Source organism: Eretmochelys imbricata, chromosome 3, assembly GCF_965152235.1.
Source record: "Eretmochelys imbricata isolate rEreImb1 chromosome 3, rEreImb1.hap1, whole genome shotgun sequence".
NCBI classification, from domain to species: Eukaryota; Metazoa; Chordata; order Testudines; family Cheloniidae; genus Eretmochelys; species Eretmochelys imbricata.
Window position 1 is genome coordinate 156940220 of NC_135574.1, and position 19947 is coordinate 156960166.

General features: G+C 39.6%; 1 protein-coding gene and 1 long non-coding RNA gene across 4 annotated transcripts in view; one reads left to right on the plus strand and one right to left on the minus strand.

The window, feature by feature from the left end:
* Positions 1–19947, plus strand: part of CDC42BPA (CDC42 binding protein kinase alpha) — a 323366-nt gene that overhangs the window by 255605 nt on the left and 47814 nt on the right. Inside the window, exons 18-21 of the mRNA XM_077813661.1 lie at positions 509–614; positions 1254–1402; positions 3562–3653; positions 7647–7723. Of these exons, the coding sequence (XP_077669787.1) occupies positions 509–614; positions 1254–1402; positions 3562–3653; positions 7647–7723 (424 nt within the window). The remainder of the gene's footprint in view (positions 1–508; positions 615–1253; positions 1403–3561; positions 3654–7646; positions 7724–19947) is intronic.
* Positions 3244–19833, minus strand: LOC144263059 (uncharacterized). 3 transcript variants are annotated; one of them, XR_013345705.1, is made up of 4 exons: positions 19612–19833; positions 10397–10446; positions 4174–7973; positions 3244–3616 (listed from the first exon to the last, which is right to left on the minus strand). It is a non-coding gene; the product is annotated as an uncharacterized LOC144263059 (long non-coding RNA). The 3 variants fall into 3 exon arrangements; XR_013345706.1 differs by lacking the exon at positions 19612–19833 and having other exon boundaries at positions 4174–4263; positions 7702–7973; positions 10397–11176; XR_013345704.1 differs by lacking the exon at positions 19612–19833 and having other exon boundaries at positions 10397–11176.

Consider the following 19947-nt stretch of genomic DNA (forward strand, 5'->3'; position numbering starts at 1 on the left):
GGCATGTCTTTATAGAAGGCAAATTCAGGGAATAAGATGCCCTCATCTCTCTTAGTCTGTTTAATAAACTACTGTAAGAAACAGTTATTAAATAGGAACTGGGGGAAGCGTCTAATGTCACTAGTTTTGCAGTCAGTTATGATAACATCTTAGAAGGATTAGAAAGACAACTCTTATCCCTGATGTTGCTTGGATGCTCTAACTGTTAATTTGTGGTAGCATATTTAATTTTTAACTTACTGTCTAAAAATTAACTGCTACATTTCATTGTTACAGTCTGTATTTTGGTCAGATGATGCTGGTCATGACCAATATTTTTATTTGCTTTCTTAAGCTTTGATATTTGATTTCTTTTTCTTCTTCATTTGTCTTTGTAGCATACACTGTATAATTTAACTGTGCAAAGTAGCAAAGGATTTAGCCTTTACAATTACTGAGGTTGCCTTGTTTATTTTAAATTAATTGTTCCCTTGCTTTTATATTTTTCATTTAATTTTTTTTTCTTTAGGGTGAGTGATGAAAAGGATGCTCGAGGGTATCTACAAGCCTTGGCCTCTAAAATGACAGAAGAACTAGAGGCTCTGAGGAACTCCAGTTTGGGTGCAAGAGCAACCGTAAGGATCACACTTAACATACCAAATAACATTTTGTAAAAAAAAAAAAAAAAAATGATGACTTTGTGTCAGTACTTGTCAGTTTTGCCTTCAATATTAACTTATCTAAAGAGGCTGCCTCATGAGATCTTGCAAGTTTAGGAACTTTTCGTTCCTATTAAGTGACCACCACAATTTAATTGTTGTCAATTAATAGAATTGCACCTCTTCTATAATGGGATTTTATGTGTAATTTTGTTTAGATGGTTATAGACAATCTTGTATTAATGTATTGAGAGGATGTTTGCATAAAACTGCAGAGGTGAAAAAGATCTGCCCTGTCACATCATGGAAAGTATTCTCTTTGAAGGAGCCATTCCCTTCTGTGAGCCTTATCATAGTTGCCATTCGAATCCATGCATGTAAATGATTATGGTTCACAAAGTTGTAAGAGTATGAAAGCATGGGACAGTCATCTTCCTCTTTTAGAACTTGAGGAGAAAAAAAGAGATGATGTATTTGGGGACTTTCCAAAATCCTTTCTGGACTAATGAGCTCTCACGTCAAGAGCATAATAGGCTGAGGTACTACTAATAATAATAATTAATAATATTGAAATAATTGCATTCTCTCTGGGTTGTTTGTTTTGGTTTTTTTTAGGACATGCCCTGGAAGATGCGCCGCTTTGCTAAACTGGATATGTCAGCAAGGCTGGAACTGCAGTCAGCACTTGATGCAGAAATCCGAGCCAAACAGGCCATTCAAGATGAGTTGAATAAAGTTAAAGCTTCCAGCATCTCAACAGAATGGTGAGACTGAATGGTTCTGATGGAACTTTGCTGTGGTAGCTTGCCAAAGACCTTTTGGGGAGAGAACATCTAGTTATAAATGTTAAATATCTTGTCTGTCAAAATCTGATAATGAATGGTATGTTAGTTTCTTATAGCTGTACCTAAAAACAAGACCATACTCTTTTGTATACTGTGAGTAACTGAAACGGTACTATGAAAAACTGGAGCGCTCTCTCTGGACTTTCAGGTGGCACTTTTTCATAAATCAAATAATTTCTTCCACAAACATTTTACAACTTTGGGGCTGAGTAACAGACAATTGTTGTTTGTCTATCTCAAAACATATATTCCTTTCTACTCCATTGATAAGTCTATTGGATTGGATGGACAAAATCAATTTTGGCATGTTGATTTGTACAGGAATAAAACCTGCCTATTGAAATTTAAGAATTATTTTCTTCCCTACTTCACTGATCCCTTCTTTACTTCAATTTCAAAATTCATTTGATTAGGGGGACTGGCCAAAGCAGAGGATTAGTAGTGGGGAATAATGGGGCATTTCACTTGTAGGTCATGAGTTGTAATCCAGCCAAGTTACCGAATGCTGGTACCATAGAAGGTTTCTTGGCAGCCTGTGAAAATAAATTTGGTGGCATGAGTCCAGTTCAAACACTCGCATCACAACATCCACCACTGAAATTGGTACTGATTATTTCCTTTGTTGGTAGCCTGAGCAGAGAGGCTAAAGACAGCACAAGTATGAGGGCTGAACAGCTTTTTTTATCCCTAAAAGTGATCCCTCCAAGTCAGGACTGAGCTCATTGTAAGAGAAATGTGCTCTGCCACTATCCATGCTGCCCCTATTCTGTTGGAAAGTAGCGGACTTCAGTTTCATGGGCTGTCCTACTGGAAAAAATGCCCTATGGTGTGTTTTAAAGGTACCATACTGGTAACTTTTAGAAGCCTTTGAATTCCCTTTCTCTAAACAAGGAGACTAGACATGTGCATGAACCTGTCTGCTGAAGTCTCTGTATAAGGCATTTATACCATAATATGCCTGTCACTGTAGTACAGTATCTAGGCACGTAAACAGTAGACATAAGACATGGAAAGGACCAGTAGTGGAGAATGGAATAAAGAACTGATGTGTGAATTGCAAAATGAGAGAGAAGTGATGATTTTCTGTCTTAGCTGGATCTGATAGGGAGGTTGGAGATAAGAAGTCACGTGGGTTGTGGCAAAATTTATTTCTAATGTGCGTGATGGGGAGATTTGAGTGTATATCTTCAACTCACTGTACAAGGCGTTTAGCAATGTCAATTCCCATTAACATTAATGATAGTTAAGGAGTAAAAACCTGCACATCAAGTTGAAATTAGACCTCTTAATGTTTTAGATCAACCTGTTCATAGAAGAAAAAAGTCCTTGAATGTTTAGGCAGTGCAATCTAGTGACTAGAATTGGGGAGCAGAGCTTCGGAGTTCCATCCTTGACTCTGCCACTGACTCACTGTGTGATTTGTGGCTAATCAATATCTCTGAGCCTTAGTTTACGTATCTTAAAAAGCAGCAGTATAAAACCATTAAGATAGAGGAATAACTAGCGTTTGAAAAGTGCTTAGAGCTCCTTGGATGAAAAGTGCTGTAGAATTGTATAGTAGTAATATTTATTTGATTGTGAATCGGAGAATTCGTAAGGAGCAAACTAAGCTGAGCACTATATTACCGAAATGTTTTTATGGTCTCCGTTGTGAATAACTGAACAGAGAAACTTTCAATGTACAGTGTCTGAGCAGCACAAACTTAATGAATTAGCAAATGAAATTATCTGTTTTATGTTTATTTTTAAATGTGGTCTTTTCTTCTCATTCCCAGGGCATGGGTTCACACAGTTGTTCATAAATTAGAGGCATGGGTCAACCTAAAGGGTAAACAAAGGCAATTATTCATTCCTTTTTCAAGGTCCCATACTAAACAAGTCATAACAGAATTCTGAACTCAGCCTTCCATTTGATGACATCATGCTTTGTTTGACAACGCAACTTGGCTGGCATTGATTTTAACCAAACAGTAGTCCAAATAACATGCAAAGATGGACCAAAAAAGGGAGAATTTGCAGTGCTGGCTCTCAATAACTGTATTTTTTTTTGTTTCTTTGTTTTTCTTTCTTTTTTAAAGTAAACTTCAAGAGTCAGAGAAGAAGAACTTGGAACTGTTGTCAGAAATTGAAAAACTGAAAAAGGAGACAGAAGATCTTAGATCAGAAAAGGGTATGGCAACTGGTGTCAAAATAAATGAGAACATATTGCACAGTAGCGGGTACATCTTATCAGTTAAGAGTGTCATCTTGCAATGTAAATGCAAGAACCATGCTGCTGAGAGATTCTGACATCTAAAATGTTAATACAGCTATTGCACGGTAAAATGTACCCGCATCAATTATGTGCAAATCTGTTGTATATTATTCTGGAATTTTCTTGGTGCACTTGAAGCATAAGAGTCATTTTGATTTGAACTAAATTATTTTTACTTCAACTTGTATATAGAATTGACAACCATATAACCCTTAGTAGTACAGAATATTCAATAAACATTTTTTTTTGGTAGATAGGGGTTTTTACACTTCAGTATAGTCAGTCGGTACTCTCCATTTCTGAATGATCTGGCTACGTCTACACTAAGAGAGGAAACAATAGCGGGGCATTGATAACATTTAATGGTTGTTTTTCCTGCAGCAGATTACTGCTTACACATAGCAATGCAGAATCAATTTACTAGTTTTTGCCTTACTGTGATTGAACCAGTGTTTCTGGGAGCAAAGACTCTTGGGTGATTTCCAAATACAAGCTGGAGCATTGAGACTCTACTCCTGGTGGAATTCTGCAACAAAAAATTAAATATTCTGCACACAATATTTTAAAATTCTGCATATATTATTTGTCAAAATAACACAATATAATCACACCAGTTTTAATTACCTTTGGTCATTTATTTCAAAATACCTGTCAGCAAGTATGTCTGTAACAATACAGACAACAAAAAAGATTCAGGAAATGTTTTTTGACAGATGCCTTACTAGGCATATTAATACAGAACTCTGAGTAATAATTCATTTAAACTACAATACAGTACCGTATTTCCAACACCCCTAAGAAGCAGAGGAAAGCTTGCGGGGAGTCAGAGGTCATGGAGGAGCTGAGGGAGAGAGAAGTAAATTGCTGGGAAGGAGCCTGAGTGTGAACTTGGAGGGTTGTTGGGTATGGGTGGGAAAAGTAAGGAACAGGGGTTGTTTTTTTGTTTTGTTATTTTTTGTTTGCGGGGGTGGGGGTGGGGGGGGCATGACAGCCAAGAAGGGATTATTAGGGAGCTTCCCCCATGCAGACCCTGACTGGCTCCTAGCCTCTCCCATTCAGTCAGGCACATCTGCCCCTGTCCCTATGTAGCTCTGCACCCCTCGTCATCACCATGTGTGTCTGTGCCCTCACTCAGCCACTCCCCTGTCCCTATGTAGCTCTGCCCCCTTTGTTCTGTCCTCATGTGTCTCTGTACCTCCCTCTCCACATGGCACTGTGCCTCCACTCCCATTCAGCCCCTGCCCCCGTCTGTCCTTCCCCACTAGCCCTTATCAGCCCCTGTCTGACACCTCCACACACACACACCCCCAACACCCCACAGCCCCTGTCTCCTGACCTGGCCTGACATGCGCTGGGAAGGCAGCTCTCTTTTCCCTCACTGGGGGGAGTTGCAACTTTGTTCTGTTGCCACAGCACCCTCTGGTGGGCAAAAGGCAGAACTGCAGCAACATTTTGGCAGAAGCGTTTTTCTGCACGAAAAATTCTAAATCTGCAGGGCTTATGAAATATGTGCACACGCAATAGCGCAGAATTACCCCAGGAGTAATTGGGAGATGGAGTAAGGCGAATCAGCTGACCTGGTGTAGCTGTAACATTTCGTGTCTTACCATCCAGGCTGAAAGAAACAATTGCAGATTGCACTGTTTCAGGCAGACACGAATTAAAGATCTTGTGTCACTTCCGTAGGTGCAGCAACTAGTTGTTAGAACTCAAACCTGTCTCAAAACTCAAAAATTTGTGGGACAACTGTTATGCTTAGATTCAAGCATTTTATAGGGTTTGCAACCTCAAGGCATGCCAAACAAGTAGTCTGCTACAACTCCTTTTCACCTAGTGTAGACAGGCCTCTGAGTGCAGCGTGACCGTTATGACAGCCCAAAAGTACTACACAATATTCAGAAATGACTGGTGCTGATTAGCTGACAAGAGGAAATTATTTATAATACTGATACTTGCTCACCATGATGTTTCACACCGATATTCAGAATAAATATCTTGATATTTATGGAGATGCAAAATGGGAATTCGGGGCTAGCTTATTGCTTTTGAAAACTTGTCCTTGTTGATGCTTCTTTTCCATATGTTTATCCTTCCATTTATAGCTTCATGAACAGTACAAAAGTACTATGCTCCCAAAAAACTAATTATCAATCTGCTGAACAAGTCTGCCTTGCAGTATTTAGTCATAAACAAGAATTTATAATTAATAGTTTACCAAATCTGGTGTTTTCGAGTATTACATTTTCGTGTTAATAGAGATAAGAGTTTAATTCTACTTCTGAAAAGACTGTAAAACTTACTTTGAAAACTTCTGGATTAAAAAAAAAAATGTCAGAAGTAATTAGTATCCTTTAGCCAAAAGCAAATTCATAACATTGTATGTGGACTGTTTAAATATTTAACTACTGAGAAACCCTCTTTAATCCAGATTGTTTTATATTTTAATTTGACTGTCTCTTGTAAGTAGAAGTATGTTGATGACTAAAAGATAAACATTGCAGAGGATTCAAGTGCATTAATTTTATACCCACCGACGAAATGGGTATTTACCCACGAAAACTTATGCTCCAATACATCTGTTAGTCTATAAGGTGCCACAAGACTCTTTTCCGCTTTTACAGATCCAGACTAACACGGCTACCCCTCTGATACTTCATGTGATAGTGGCAGATTAACTCACTGTGCCTGAGTATTGTTTTCCAAGAAGGGGTAATTTAGATTAGTAGATTCATCCTGTGCACTTGATATTCTGAAACCTGGGAGGGTGATAAAATAGCACAGGGAAAAACTAATTCTATAGAATGACAACTCCTTTGAGAAATGCATTCAGTCTGGGTTTTGATAGAGAAGTAATGTGTATTTGATGCTTTGGAAGGAAAAATCCTCCTTATAACATTTAATTTTTCATTGTGAGATAGATATGGAGTAGACAGGATGACATCCTAGTTAGAGAAGGAACTGTAATGTCTCTCTCTCTCTCACACACACCCACATTCCCATACCCATTTTAGAAGAGAAGCTCTGATGTAATGACAAATCTTCTGGGGAAACAGCAATTCAGGCATTCTCTGTGGTCATCTTATTTCTCTTAGAGCTTATTATGTGTTTGTGATTAAACTATCCCAATATTGAGGACCTGAATAATGTCAAGAAGAGACATCAGACATACTGGGCTTGATTCACCTATAGGTTGTGCCAATCCCTGTATCTTCATAGGGTTTAGACTCTTCCTGGTGAAAAGACTGCCAGGAGTGGAACTGCATTTCTAAAGCATCTGCAACATCTACACTAGGTGCTCAACTGTCCTCAAATACTTAAAAGTGGGTGGTGCTGGCTGGGCATGGGGTACCGTCAAGGAACCCAGATTAAGTGCTGATTCAGCACATTTCCTTAACAATCAGCACTGGCATATCTCCCTTGGAACCTCACCCATAAGTTTAAGTTGCCTTTTTCCTGACAGAATTTCTAGAGAAGAGCAGCAGTGCAAAGGCCACCTGCACCCCCTTTCTCCCCCAGGGGTACACCTCTCCTAAGATATAGAAACCCTACAGGCGCAAGGTGTGAAATGAGCCAGGTAGATGCATGTATGTGAATCAGTATTAACGCATTGTAAAGAGACACATACACATTAGATATCTGTGCATTACACAGCCTATATACATATGTGCAGTATATCTAATGTATAATCTTGGCTTTACACACATCCGGGGAAATGAACATTTAACCATATGCTGTATACTCTCTGCACGTGTGCTAAAAAGGTACCTCTTTCGTACTGAGTAGCAGACCAGAAGTGACAGTCCATAATAAATTTTAGATGATTCACCTATAACCAGATTCAGCAAGACAAAGGGCCTCCATAAAACAGTCATTTTTCTGTAGCTTAAAAAACTTGCTGCTGTTTTCTAGGTGTAAAGCACCAAGACTCACAGAATTCTTTCTTGGCATTTTTGAATGCTCCTACCTCTGCTCTGGATCAATTTGAAGTAAGTGTGCAGCCATTTGAATGTCTTTGGCAATCATGGAAATGTTTTATTCTTGCTGTCATGCAGGTTGTGTGCATACTTGCTTAGGAGTTAATACTGTCTTTTAATCCCATTGTCCTTCTACATTTTGGACATCATTTTAGGTTACAATAATAATTTATGATAATTGTTTGATTTACTATGCCTTCTTCCTGTTCTTGAATAGTTGTAATCATGGTCCATTCTTTTTAAAGATCATGTATGGTGAAATCTGAGAGTGTAAAAGAAAGATGAAGTTAAAATGGCCTTTCATTGTAAAAAAAAAACCAACAAAAAAACAAAAAAAAACCACTTAGCTAAAACAGATTACATATCCTCCATTCATTTTTATAGGAATTTGTAAACCAAGAGCTAAATACTGCCTTCGGATGTACTCACTACCATTGAGATCAGTGGTACCATGCATGTGTCCAAGAAAATCGGAGTAAAACTAAAGTAAAACTGTTTAATTCCTTTGCAATTTGTAGATCAAAGTCCTGGTAAATAGAAAAACTGGAGGAGAAAACGTAAAATGGAAACATATTTCACGCCTTCTCTTATTTATCTAAAGCAAACAATGTAAAATTTCTATAAAATATTAGGGCTTAAATCCTGGCTCTATTTAAGTCAATGACCAAATTCCCACTGACTTCAGTTAGGTCAGGATGCTACCCTTAAGGTCAAATCCTATTCTAGAATTTGTTCATGGCTCCCACAGATGTCAACAGAAGATGCACATGACTATCTTTAATACAGCAGAATTTGACCCCTGCAGTTTAAGTAAGAAAATAATTGTTACATTTGAAAATTTTACTCTCCTCTTTAATGCATATTCACTATTTTCTAAAGTCGTTGCATTCTGATACATTCTGCACATCTGATCATATTTAATTTGCTTTTAATGATTTATCAGATATTGGTTTTAATACAAAAATTCTGTCAGAATTTGGAAGTGTTTTTATTGAGTGAAGGGTAGAAAAAGCATTAGTCTGCTTTTTTTTATGGATGGATTTTGGATTAACTGTCTAAGAAACCAAAAGGCAATTAACAAAGAGTTCACAACTTTAACTGATGTAATTGCTACTTAGCATTAAAGTCATTCACAGTTTTTCTTTAATTGTTTTTGCAACACTGTATCATTATTTATTTTTACAGAATAGTTCTCTTCATCCATTTTTTTCTGTTTCTTTACTGCTGTGTTCATTAAATAGGATTCCTTTTCTTCTTCTTCATCCTCATTGATTGATTTTATGGATGATGTAAGTCTTTGACCTTCAAATCAGTAAATCTCTCAATAAAAGAAATTGGTGGATTGATCTGGCAAATTCAAACATAATGCAGTCAATTTAAGAATTGTATGATTTCAAATGCATCTGAGAGCACCAAATTCTCCTGCACGAATATATCTATATCTTTGTATAGATAGATATATACTATATAGATAAACAGTTTGAAGAAATATATTTCTCTCTTTAATGCAGGTATTGAGATTTCTCTTTGCAAAATGCTTTTGTATTATGGGAAGGTGCTATAAATGTTGTCAATTTGTCCGAGCTAATCTACTAAATTGTCACCTACTCTGTCCTCTGACAACAGTTCTGAAATCATCTGTGATGTTATATAATTAATTTCAGTATGTTGTTGCATATTATACCCATTTTCACTAATTACTTTCTAGCCGTTTTTAGTCACTTTGCTGAAGATTTTTTCTCTGTCCGAATGACTTCTGAAGTTTCTTTTTTTAGTTTTCTCAAATAAATAATAGATTTTGCATTTTTAGTGAATGGTCTTACTATTAAAACTGGTTGGGTCGGTAATTGTGTCATATTTCACCATAACCAGAATGAGTATAGCAATCTATTTTTGTTGTTTGGAATTTATGTTTTTAATGTAGGAAAACATTGAAATATGTACACTAGTTGGTGGCAAACTTAGCTAGTGAATCATTTTAAAAGCTGTAAATTGACTGCATTATTTATTTTCCAGACCCAAGTAGTAAGCTAGTAGATTTAAATACTTAGAAGTGTTGTATCAAAATAGGCACCTTTTGCCCTCTTTATAGAACTCTACATTATAACACTGTTTGATATCAGGTTATGGTCTCAGCTGCATTAAAATGCCTTATAATTAATTGTGTTGTAAAAACACCATTATAAAATTGAAAGTGGGAGTCCACGAAGAATGTTGAAAGAAAGAGGATGTAGTGTATAATCCTATCCTGATAATGTCCTTTTCACAACAGAAATTCTTAAAAATATTTCTTCTCTTGTATATGGTTTATTCCTATGGTTAGAGCACATACTGTGTGAGTGTATGTTTGTGATACCCCATTAGAAGTATTAGACCGTAGTCTTTATTATCATTTTACAAACCAGAAAGATTGCTTTTCTGACATCTTAGAAATATCCTTATGCCTAGAGACACCAAAGTAATCTTTGTCATGATAACTTTTATCCTGACTGTTTATGGTTCTATGTTTGGGTTAAAGAAGCATTCTACTTTGTGGAAGAGCATTATGAAAAGGTTGCCCAGCTCTACCTGCTCTTTAATACAGACTGAGAAACATGATCTTTAAAAAAATCACACCACTCCCTTTTCAAAACATTGTAGAAGGTAATAAAATAAATGTTTGGGAACACATTTAATATGGCCTACCTTTGGAGAGGGGCAAACGAAAATCTGCTGCTGGGCTTGTAAACTTAGTTCTGAAAGTCAATCAATCAATCAATCAATATTTGTTAAAGCAGAGACGGTGTATTTTTCACAAATACTGCAACCAAATCAAATATATTATTTCCCCTTATGCAGGCAAAAAGGCATTTTATGCATCTTTCAGAAAAAATAATCATTTATAATAGTTCCAGCATAATTCTGGCAAAGTCTTGGGTGTGTTATCCATTGGTTCACATCACAGCTGTAACATTATAACAACAGTGCAAAATGCCAAGCTGTTGATCTTGTGGCATGTGCAGCGTCAACTGTCAAATGAGTACAGTTTGTGTGTGTTCCACTGTTGGCTAACCTGCCTTAGAGCAGTGATTTCCAACCTTTTTACGCACAAGATCAGTTTTGACTTTAAGATGAACCCAGGATCTACCCCACCCCTTCCCCAAGGCCCCATCCTGCTCACTCCATTTCCCCCTTCCTCCATTGCTCACTCTCCCCCATCCTCGTTCACTTTCACCGGCCTGGGGCAGTGGGCTGTGGTGAGGGAGGGGATGTAGGCTCTGGGCTGGGGCCAAGGGGTTCGGAGTGTGGGAGGGGGCTCTGGGCTGAGCCTGGGGCAGGGCGTTAAGGTGCAGGAGGGGATGAGAGGTGCGGGCTCTGGGAGGGAGTTTGGGTGCAGGAGGGGGCATCGGGCTGGGGCAGCAGGTTGGGGTGCAGGAGGGGGTGCAAGGTTCAGGCTCTAGCCAGGAAGCGCTTACCACAGGCGGCTCCCGGTCAGTGGCGCAGCGTGTCTAAGGCAGGCTTCCTGCCTGCCCTGGCCCCTACGCTGCTCCTAGAAACAGCTGGCTTGACTCTGTGGCCCCCGGGGGGTGGGGGGGGTTAGGTGGCTCCACACACTGCTACTGCCCCTGTCCCCCCAGCGCTGACTCTGCAGCTCCCATTGGCCGGGAACTGCGGCCAATGGGATCTGGGGTGCTGGTGCTGGGGGGCAGCGGCAGCATGTGGAGCTGCCTGACCCCCCTGGGGCCACAGAAACATGCCAGATGCTTCCGGGAGTGGTGTGGGGCCTGGGCAGGTAGCCCCGCGCCGCCAGACTTTTAGTGGCTGGAGATCACGATTGACTAGCAGAGGCTCCAGGATCAACCAGTTTATCACGATCTACCGGTTGGTGACCACTGCCTTAGAAGATGGTCTTCTTGATTGGTCCACCAAGATTTAACCTTCTCCTAATGCTGATCTTGCAGTGCTTTGCGGGACTCTAGATATCACTGTATATGTTGATATGCTATCTTTCATTTAATTGATCACAATCTAATTTATCAAGTAACACCCTTAAGAAATTATCTCTGAATTACAAAGGTTAAACAGAAAATAAATATATTATTCTTCATAGGTAGCTCAGTTCCATGCTCTAGGCCTATTAAACAAGTTTTATCTCAGTATATATCAAACAGAACTTAAATAAGTAAAATAGGAGTCTTAAAAAAATACCACTATCACCCTAGACATGGCCTCCATTCCCCATTCAGTCTCCCTGATTGACAATAATAGCCTGGAAGAACAATGACAGGTTTTTGTAGCATGACTTGAAGGGAATTAAATTTAAACCCTGTCAAACCAAGAAGGAGTGTGAGTTCCAAAACCAAAGACCTTCACCTGCCACCACCCCCTACCCAATCAACTCCGCTAGCTAGAGTTCCTCAGGAGATTGCAGTTGCTGCAGTATCGTATGGGGTATTCTCTTGAGTAGGACCAGCAACAGATATTGCTAAGGGCCTGTATCATCTCCTCCCTAGACACGTAGTAACCCCATGCTCCCCCTAAAATGCTGGTAATAGTTTAGGGACCATGATACTGAGCTAAATTTTACTCCCATTTTACACCCTTTGCAAGCCCACTGAAGACCATGTAATTTCATGGGTGTAAATCACTTTAGAATTTGACTCACTGAATATATGCTTTCAAATTATCTATTTACATACATGGGCAGAGCTCTGCTTGAATCTCTGCCATCCAAATAATTGAAATGTTTATAGCAAACTATGAATGATTGTAGTTATTCTAATTGTACCCACAAAGAAGACTATAATTTCCCTAGTTCTACTGGAGAAAAATCAAAATAGATGTCTGCGCTCCAGCTGCCTATGACTGGAGCCTGCAGATGCTTCAGGAGGAAGAGAAACATCTCACTGTGCTGATGATTCACTATGCCCCTCCCCTATCAAATAGCAACTTGGTCTATGTTTTAAGGGTAGTGATTGTGATCACTTTTATATTTCATATTAAGTGTAACCTACTGTGGCCCTAGCAAGCATTTGCCCTACTTATTGGAACAGATATTTTTTTCATTCTTAAATAATTGTAAATGAAATGTGTCTGCCTCCTGAGTGACTGAAGCTGGTGTTTCAAGTCCTATCCTTCTATCAATCCTTGCTTAAAATACCCTTTGGCTTCAGTTGGACTCCCACACATGGAACATTGACTCTGGCACTCATGAGTCTCCACTGTATCAACTGGATCCACAACTTTCATAGTTAATTACTTAATAGCTTTTTGCCGCATTCTGTAGTGAGGACCCTGGCTGCACCCACAGATTGATAATTCCTTAGGTTTGGAAGAATTATGGTTCTTAATAGTATTTTAAACTGAACACATTGGGCCTTCAAGAGAAGAAACTATCCATCTTTTACTGATGATAAAGGTATTTATTGTGGAAGCCATGCATATGTTGTCTAATGTAGTGTACACTGTAGAGCATTATTGTCTACTGTAAAGTTACAGGATTTGAAATAATTGTTTCTTTCCTATGTTTTTTCCTCGTGTTGTTCCCCCTTATGAGTAACATCCCCAAAATATGTACAAAATATTTGTCTTAGAAATATTTATTTTAAAAATATATTTGTACATGTCTACAGTTTGTCTAGTAACATAGTGACAAATTCTGAGCTAGTGTGTGCCCTTGTGTTAAGTTTTGTAACACATTTTCCTCCTTTCTTTGTTGAAGCGCTCTCCTTCCTGTATTCCAGCTAACAAAGGCAGACGTGTAAGATGCTGTCTTACTCTGTGTGGCCCTTTATTTTTGCCTGTGGTGTACATGCCTTTGTTTAATGTAGACTGTCCTATGTTGACTATTTACAGCTTGTGTATTTATCTTACTGCATGTCTTGTGCTGCTGTTACTGCTGCTGCTGCGCTATTTGATGTTTTAAAGCTATGAGTACAAAGCTTTAGGAATGCTTTATTTGGTAAGATTTCTGTGACCAGAATACCACAGTAACTAAAGATGGTGCTTTGGGTTTAATTCTTTTTTGATACGAAAGGGAAAGTCACTAAAGCTCATTGTGAAAATTGATCAGATAGCAGCACAGGAGGATGAGCAGGATTCAAATGAGAGCCTCTTTGCTTCCACTGTATTCTGAAAGTGTTTGGGAGGTATTTTACAGGAATTTCCCATAGAAAGCAGAAGTTTGGCAGTCAGGGGGCATATTTAGGAACTATCATGGCCCAGAGATGTTTTCTTTTAAAAAAAAAAAATAGAATTATAAGCAGGTAATAATTTAAGTAAATTGTAATAGCCAGTAGAAGCAGAAACTCACATCCATGATAATATATGATGCTAAATATCTTCAACCTCGGAGGTGCATCTAAATCCTTTGGTGGATTTATAAACATTTCTGAAAATTTATATAACACGTACGATTGTATCCTATCAAAGTGTTGTCAGAATGTGTTCGGGATAGGTGCATTACCCAACAAGGAGTAATATGTCTGTCCTGAACTCACTCCACTTTGTGATTAAATATGTCATAGAGTACTGGAAAAACCACCTATATTAATATTTGATGATTAGGCTAATGATTTTTGATCTCTTTAATAATAATAATAATAAAATAAATAATATGTTAGCTGCAGCTAAAAATATAGAATTTTTCCCAACCCCGTTACAGGGTACAATATCTACTATTTAAGCGCTATGGCTCTGATTTAGAAGTCCATCTCAGTTCAGCATGTACTTCAGTGCTTTGTTGGATATGGATGGATTTAAATACAAACTTAAATACAGAATTGGGGCCCACAGGCTCAGTCCTGCAACCCTTAAACATTTGTAGTCCTGTGGAAGTCAGCAAGACTGCTTGCATGATTAAGGGCTGCACAGTTTGGTGATACAACACATGCTTTAGATAATCTAATAGTTAATAGAGTTTATGGGCTAATTTGAAGAATTTTAATGTGGCCAGCTTAGGGCCTAGACATTACTGAGAGCTTTTTCTACACGATGTGGCAATATACACTACGAGGGCGTGAACTTTATGTCGCAGTGACTGGCCCATGTGGACCCTTCTGGTATGCGCTAAAAGTTCGCTAGCATATTTTAACTTAGTACTGTTTCAGCACAGGAGGGAACTTTTAGTTTGCACCTGCAGGTTCTATGCAAGCCAGTCAGTGCACAATAAGTTGTTGTGCTTTAGAATACACACTCCTGCTGTGCACGTTGCCTCACCATATAGACAAGCCCTGAATCCACTTTGTTTGGAACTAAACTTTGGAAATACTGCAGCATCCAACAAACTAAGACCCTGCTTCTACACTATTCAAGTTAATAGCAAAACTCCCACTGACTTTCCATAGTGCTGGATCAGGCCCTAAGTTAATTTTTCAGTTTCATAAGTGCAGTAATAAACGTTTCTTTTAACACAGTAGATAACTTCCTAAATACAAAACTATGTAGACCTTTCCAGAAAAGTTTCATAAATTCTACTACATTGGTGGCAAATAGTTTATCTTTTAAGGATGTACCTTGAAGATGTTCTTCTGCATGCAAATATTAGGTTGCAAGGTAACCTTATCTCTCCAGTAGATATTCCTTTCTTTCTGAATATTTTGAAATATTTATGAAACTCCAGATTAGATCTCCAAATTTAACTACAAAAAGGATGGCATTTCTGTCTCTTGCCAATTTCTCCTACAATTAATTGCTGGGTTTTTTTGTTTTGTTTTTAAATATGAGTGGTAGGGATTTTGAGTGAGACCCAAGCAATTCATATTTGGATTTTGCAAAATAATTTAAAATGCCTATAGCACCATTGTCATATGGCTGGGGATATTATTACTTAAAGGTATCATTAGTTTCTGACATTAGTGAAGATTTGGAGTTATAATTTGCACCTGGTAAATCTGAGCACAAAAAAGTTTGCTTACTGCTAATTGTTGCCATAATGCTGGAAATATTTTTTACATGTAGCGAACAGGTATATTGGTAAGTAGGAATTTTTACTTTTCAGTATGGAAAGAGAACACATACATCATAACTGGTAGAAACCTTTATCCATCTTGAGTTTAAGATGAAGAACATTCTCCACCAAGAGTTCTCTAAAACAGTTTGAAGCATTTGTAAAAATTACAAACCAGAGCACACCCTCATACTAGTTTTAAAAAAATTCTACAATTACACCTGTTCACTACTGTGAATATATTTTTAGATGGAAAGGACCATTTATCCATGTTCAAGAAGGGCAGCTTGGAAATGTAACATGTTTCCTGAAGGGTTATATAGTTTATGGTACTCCATCCTATTGTTGCTGGGCAATTATTTTTTTGATTACCAGGGTGGCCATTCCCAACTGACCTAGCAAAGCATTATTTGGTGGAAAGATGGGGAAATTGTGATATGTGATAACATTTTTTTTAGAAAAGACAGTCAACAATCTAGCCTAGTGCAAACACCCTTGGTCTCCCCATTATTTATAGTGTAGTAGTTTAGTTGCTAACAGAGAGAAAAGCAGCTACCTAGTCAGCCTACTTTTTAAAAATATATTTATACAGGAAAGTTCAACTCAGTGGACACATCTTGTTTTTGGAGTGGCTCTGCATATTCCCACTTAAGGGTACTGCACAACCTTGTGGTGCCTTGAGATAGAACCATTATCTAGCAGTGTCAGCTAGAGAACTCTCATGCCCCTCGAGGGCAAGGCTATATAGGGGGTGGGGCACCCTCATCACCTCAGTTCCTTCCAACTGCATGCCGCAAACAGATGCGACCCTCTCTGGTTTCTTCAGAGCCAGAGCTTCTTTCTTCTTAGATAGATAGTGTTAGCTATTAGTTTAGTCAGTTAGTGATTCTTTTTCAGTTCTGTGTTATGGCAGAACTGAAGAAGCAGAAAAAGGCAGGTTTTAAAAGGTGTCTTTCCTGCCCAGCTGTCTTCCGAACACCCAACGACCACACGTGGTGCCTCAGATATTCACCTTCTGATTGTTTGATCTGAAGGCCTCTTCTCTCAGAGCCCAACAGGATAGGGAGACTCGCCTGCAGCTCCTTCTCCTGGAGGAAGCCCTCAAGGCCAGACCCTTTAGTTCTAAGTAACCTTCCGATCCAGAGTCAAAAAGACCAGTCTTGGCCCCTGTTGCTCCCACCAACAAAGGACTGAAGTGTTCCAAGAAGTAGCACTCCTGACTGGGATCAAATCCAATTCCCGAGGCCCGCTCAATAAAGCCTCTGAGGCTGCACAGGGCCAAAGCAATGACCATATGGTTGGATACCACAGCCCTGGTTCCAGAAGACAGACCAAGAGACAGTTGTCTCTGACATCTGACAGTTCGAGGGCACTGGTCTGCTCAGGAGAAAACCGTGCACATCAATGTATTGGAATTAAGAGCTGTTCGTCTGGCTCTCAAATCATTCCTCCATCACCTGCAGGTGAGGGTTGTGTAAGTGGTTAGAGGCAATACATCAGCAATGAATTAATCAACAAGCAGGGGGGTGCTCACTCTGCTCTTCTGTGTTCAAAGATAAGTCTGTGAAATTTGTGTTTTCGTCACAACATTTACCCTATGGCTCTGCATCCAGCAGGGGAAAGCAATGTACTTGCCGTTCATCTCAGCAGAGACAACTCCCCAGTGCACAAATGGTCTTTAGAGGATCAATTGGTTGAGACTATTTTCCAGCTGTGGTTGACCAGCCATAGACCTGTTTGCAACCAGACAACAAAAAATGTCACCTTTTCTGTTCCAGAGCAGGCTGGGACAGTCAGTTTTTGTCAGATGCCTTCCTTCTACACTGGGGAAGGTCCACTCCCCCCCCATTGATCCAGGTAGTAAGGATGGTATGTCAGGACAGGGCAACAATGATACTGATTAGCCTGGCTAGGCCATGTCAGCAGTGGTTGACTGATTTCCTTCAACTGTGTGGCGGAGTTTTCATGCATCTTCCACTATCACCAGATCTCCTATCCCAGCAGGACACAGGATCTTTCATCCAGGCTCACAGTCTCTTCACAAGATAGTGTGAGCAATCTGACTTTGACTTGGTCTGCTCTTGAGCACTTGTGTTCTCCATCTGTGCAGGACATACTAGTTAACTCTAGAAAACAATCTACGAGAAACTGTTACCATCTAAAGTGGTCTAGATTTCAGGCATGGATGAAGGGAGATTCTGACTCCTCTCTATATTGGCTTTGTGTTCTGGAATACTTAAAGAACAGATATTATAGCTATCATGTCGGCCAGGAGAGTATGTGAATTGAATGCCCTTGTGGCTGATGCACCCTTCATTTCTTTCCCTAAGGACAACATAGTTCTCAGATCTGATCATAGATTTTTACATAAGGTGGTGTCTGATTTTCACATCAGTCAGACAATGCCAGTCTTTTCCCCTAAGCCTCACTCTAATAAACGAGAATCTGTCATACATGCTTTGGATGCCAGAAGGGCCCTCACCTATTACCTAGAGAGGACTAAAAGTTTTCATAAATCTTACGGATTGATTGTGCCTTATGCCAAAAGCCACATGAGGCATATGGTTTCTTCCCAGACTATTTCTCAGTGGATTAAACAATACACCGCTGAATGGTATACAAAAGCAAAAGTCCCCGTACCTGCTGCAATTCAAGTGCATTCCACTAGAGCTGTGGCTATGTCCTTCACCTGTTTTAGGCAGGGGCCAGTTGTTCAAATCTGCAAAGCTGCAACCTGGGATTTTGGTGCATATTTTCACCAAGCACAATGCTCTGGACTTGGTTTCTAGGGTGGACATAGGATTCAGCGAGACGGTGCTTCAGTCTCTATTCAAATAGGTCTCTGTTCCTGCCTCCAGGTTTGTTTCATCACTGCTTATTATTTCTGTCCCATAAGTGAGACTATGCAGAGCCACTCGAAGAAGAAATGAAGGTTACTTACCAATAATCAGAGTTCTTTGGAATGGCTCTGCATATTTGCACTTGCTACCTGCCTTCCCCTTTGTCAGAGTCCTTGTTTTCTGGGTCTCTGGCTTTGCAGTGAAAGAAACTGAGGTGGGGAGGGCACTCAACCCCTGACATAGTCTCACCCTAAGTGTGCCAAGAGTGCTCTAGCTGACACTGCTAGAAGATGGTTCTACTGCAAGGACCTCAAGGTGGTGCAGTACCCTTAAGTGTAAGTATGCAGCTCCATCTCAACTAACTTTGGGTACAGGCCAGTAACCTTCATTTTTCAGTGACGACTTGCTTCTGTCCAAGATTTTCAGGTATATTGACTCAGGTCCAGTGCTACACAATAGAGAGTTGTAGTCTTGCCTCTGTGCCCGTAGAATCATCTTCTTAGAAAACCTTGGTAGCTCAGTTAGGATTGAGTGTCAGCATCTCATACAATATTAAGAATCAAGAAAAAGGCCCCTTGCACGGGCTGCATCTGTACTCGGGATGGCTTTACTTTCCTGCAGTTCAAATTATGTACACCTACATCCTCAAAAAACAGCCATTTCTGTAGCAAAGGAAATTTGTAGTTTGCTCGGTCTTTTTCCTCTGATTGTTAAACATAGTATTTAGCAATTTTGTAGTAAGTTACTAAATTTACTTGGCAGGGGATTTTTTTCATATAATTTAGCAGCGTTTGCAGTAACAGACAAATTTGTTGTATTGTCTTTCAAAATACTGTGAATAATTAGAACCTGAAGAATCCTCAAAAGTGAAATATTCTAGAATATACTTTATTACAAACTTTTCATACATCTTTGTCTAAAATGTGTTTCTTTAGAAAAGTTGCGTTTTCTTTTTCAGCTGTTTTTCCAATTTTAAACATTTAGCTCTTCTTTCCATTTAGAGCCCCAATCCTTCACTTGGATTCTCTGTATCTGTGCAGCAACCCACTGCTGTCAATGGGATTTCAAATATATAGGGCCCACACAAGCAAATCTAGTTACAGGAGTTGGACTGTAATGAAGCGACAACTCACCGATGCGGCGCCTCCTGCTGGTCGTCTGGGAATTAGCTCTTTCCAGTGTTGGAGCACCCTCTGCAGGCCGGTGTCTCACCTGCCGCTGGCCCTGTGTCCCTACCGGACCCCAGTACCCTTTACATTCGGGTGCTGCCCCAGCAGTACCCCACCACGCTCTGGGTCTCCCCTCCCAGGGGAACCCCAACCCTCTATACCCACCTTGCCTCAGTGGCTACTGCCAGTCACCATCTAGCCCCCACTCACTGGGGCACACTGCAGTTTAATAGCCACTCATCACTGGCAAAGGGGGTTAGGACCAGCTGCCTCTGCCTAACCCTGGGCTGCACCTCTGCA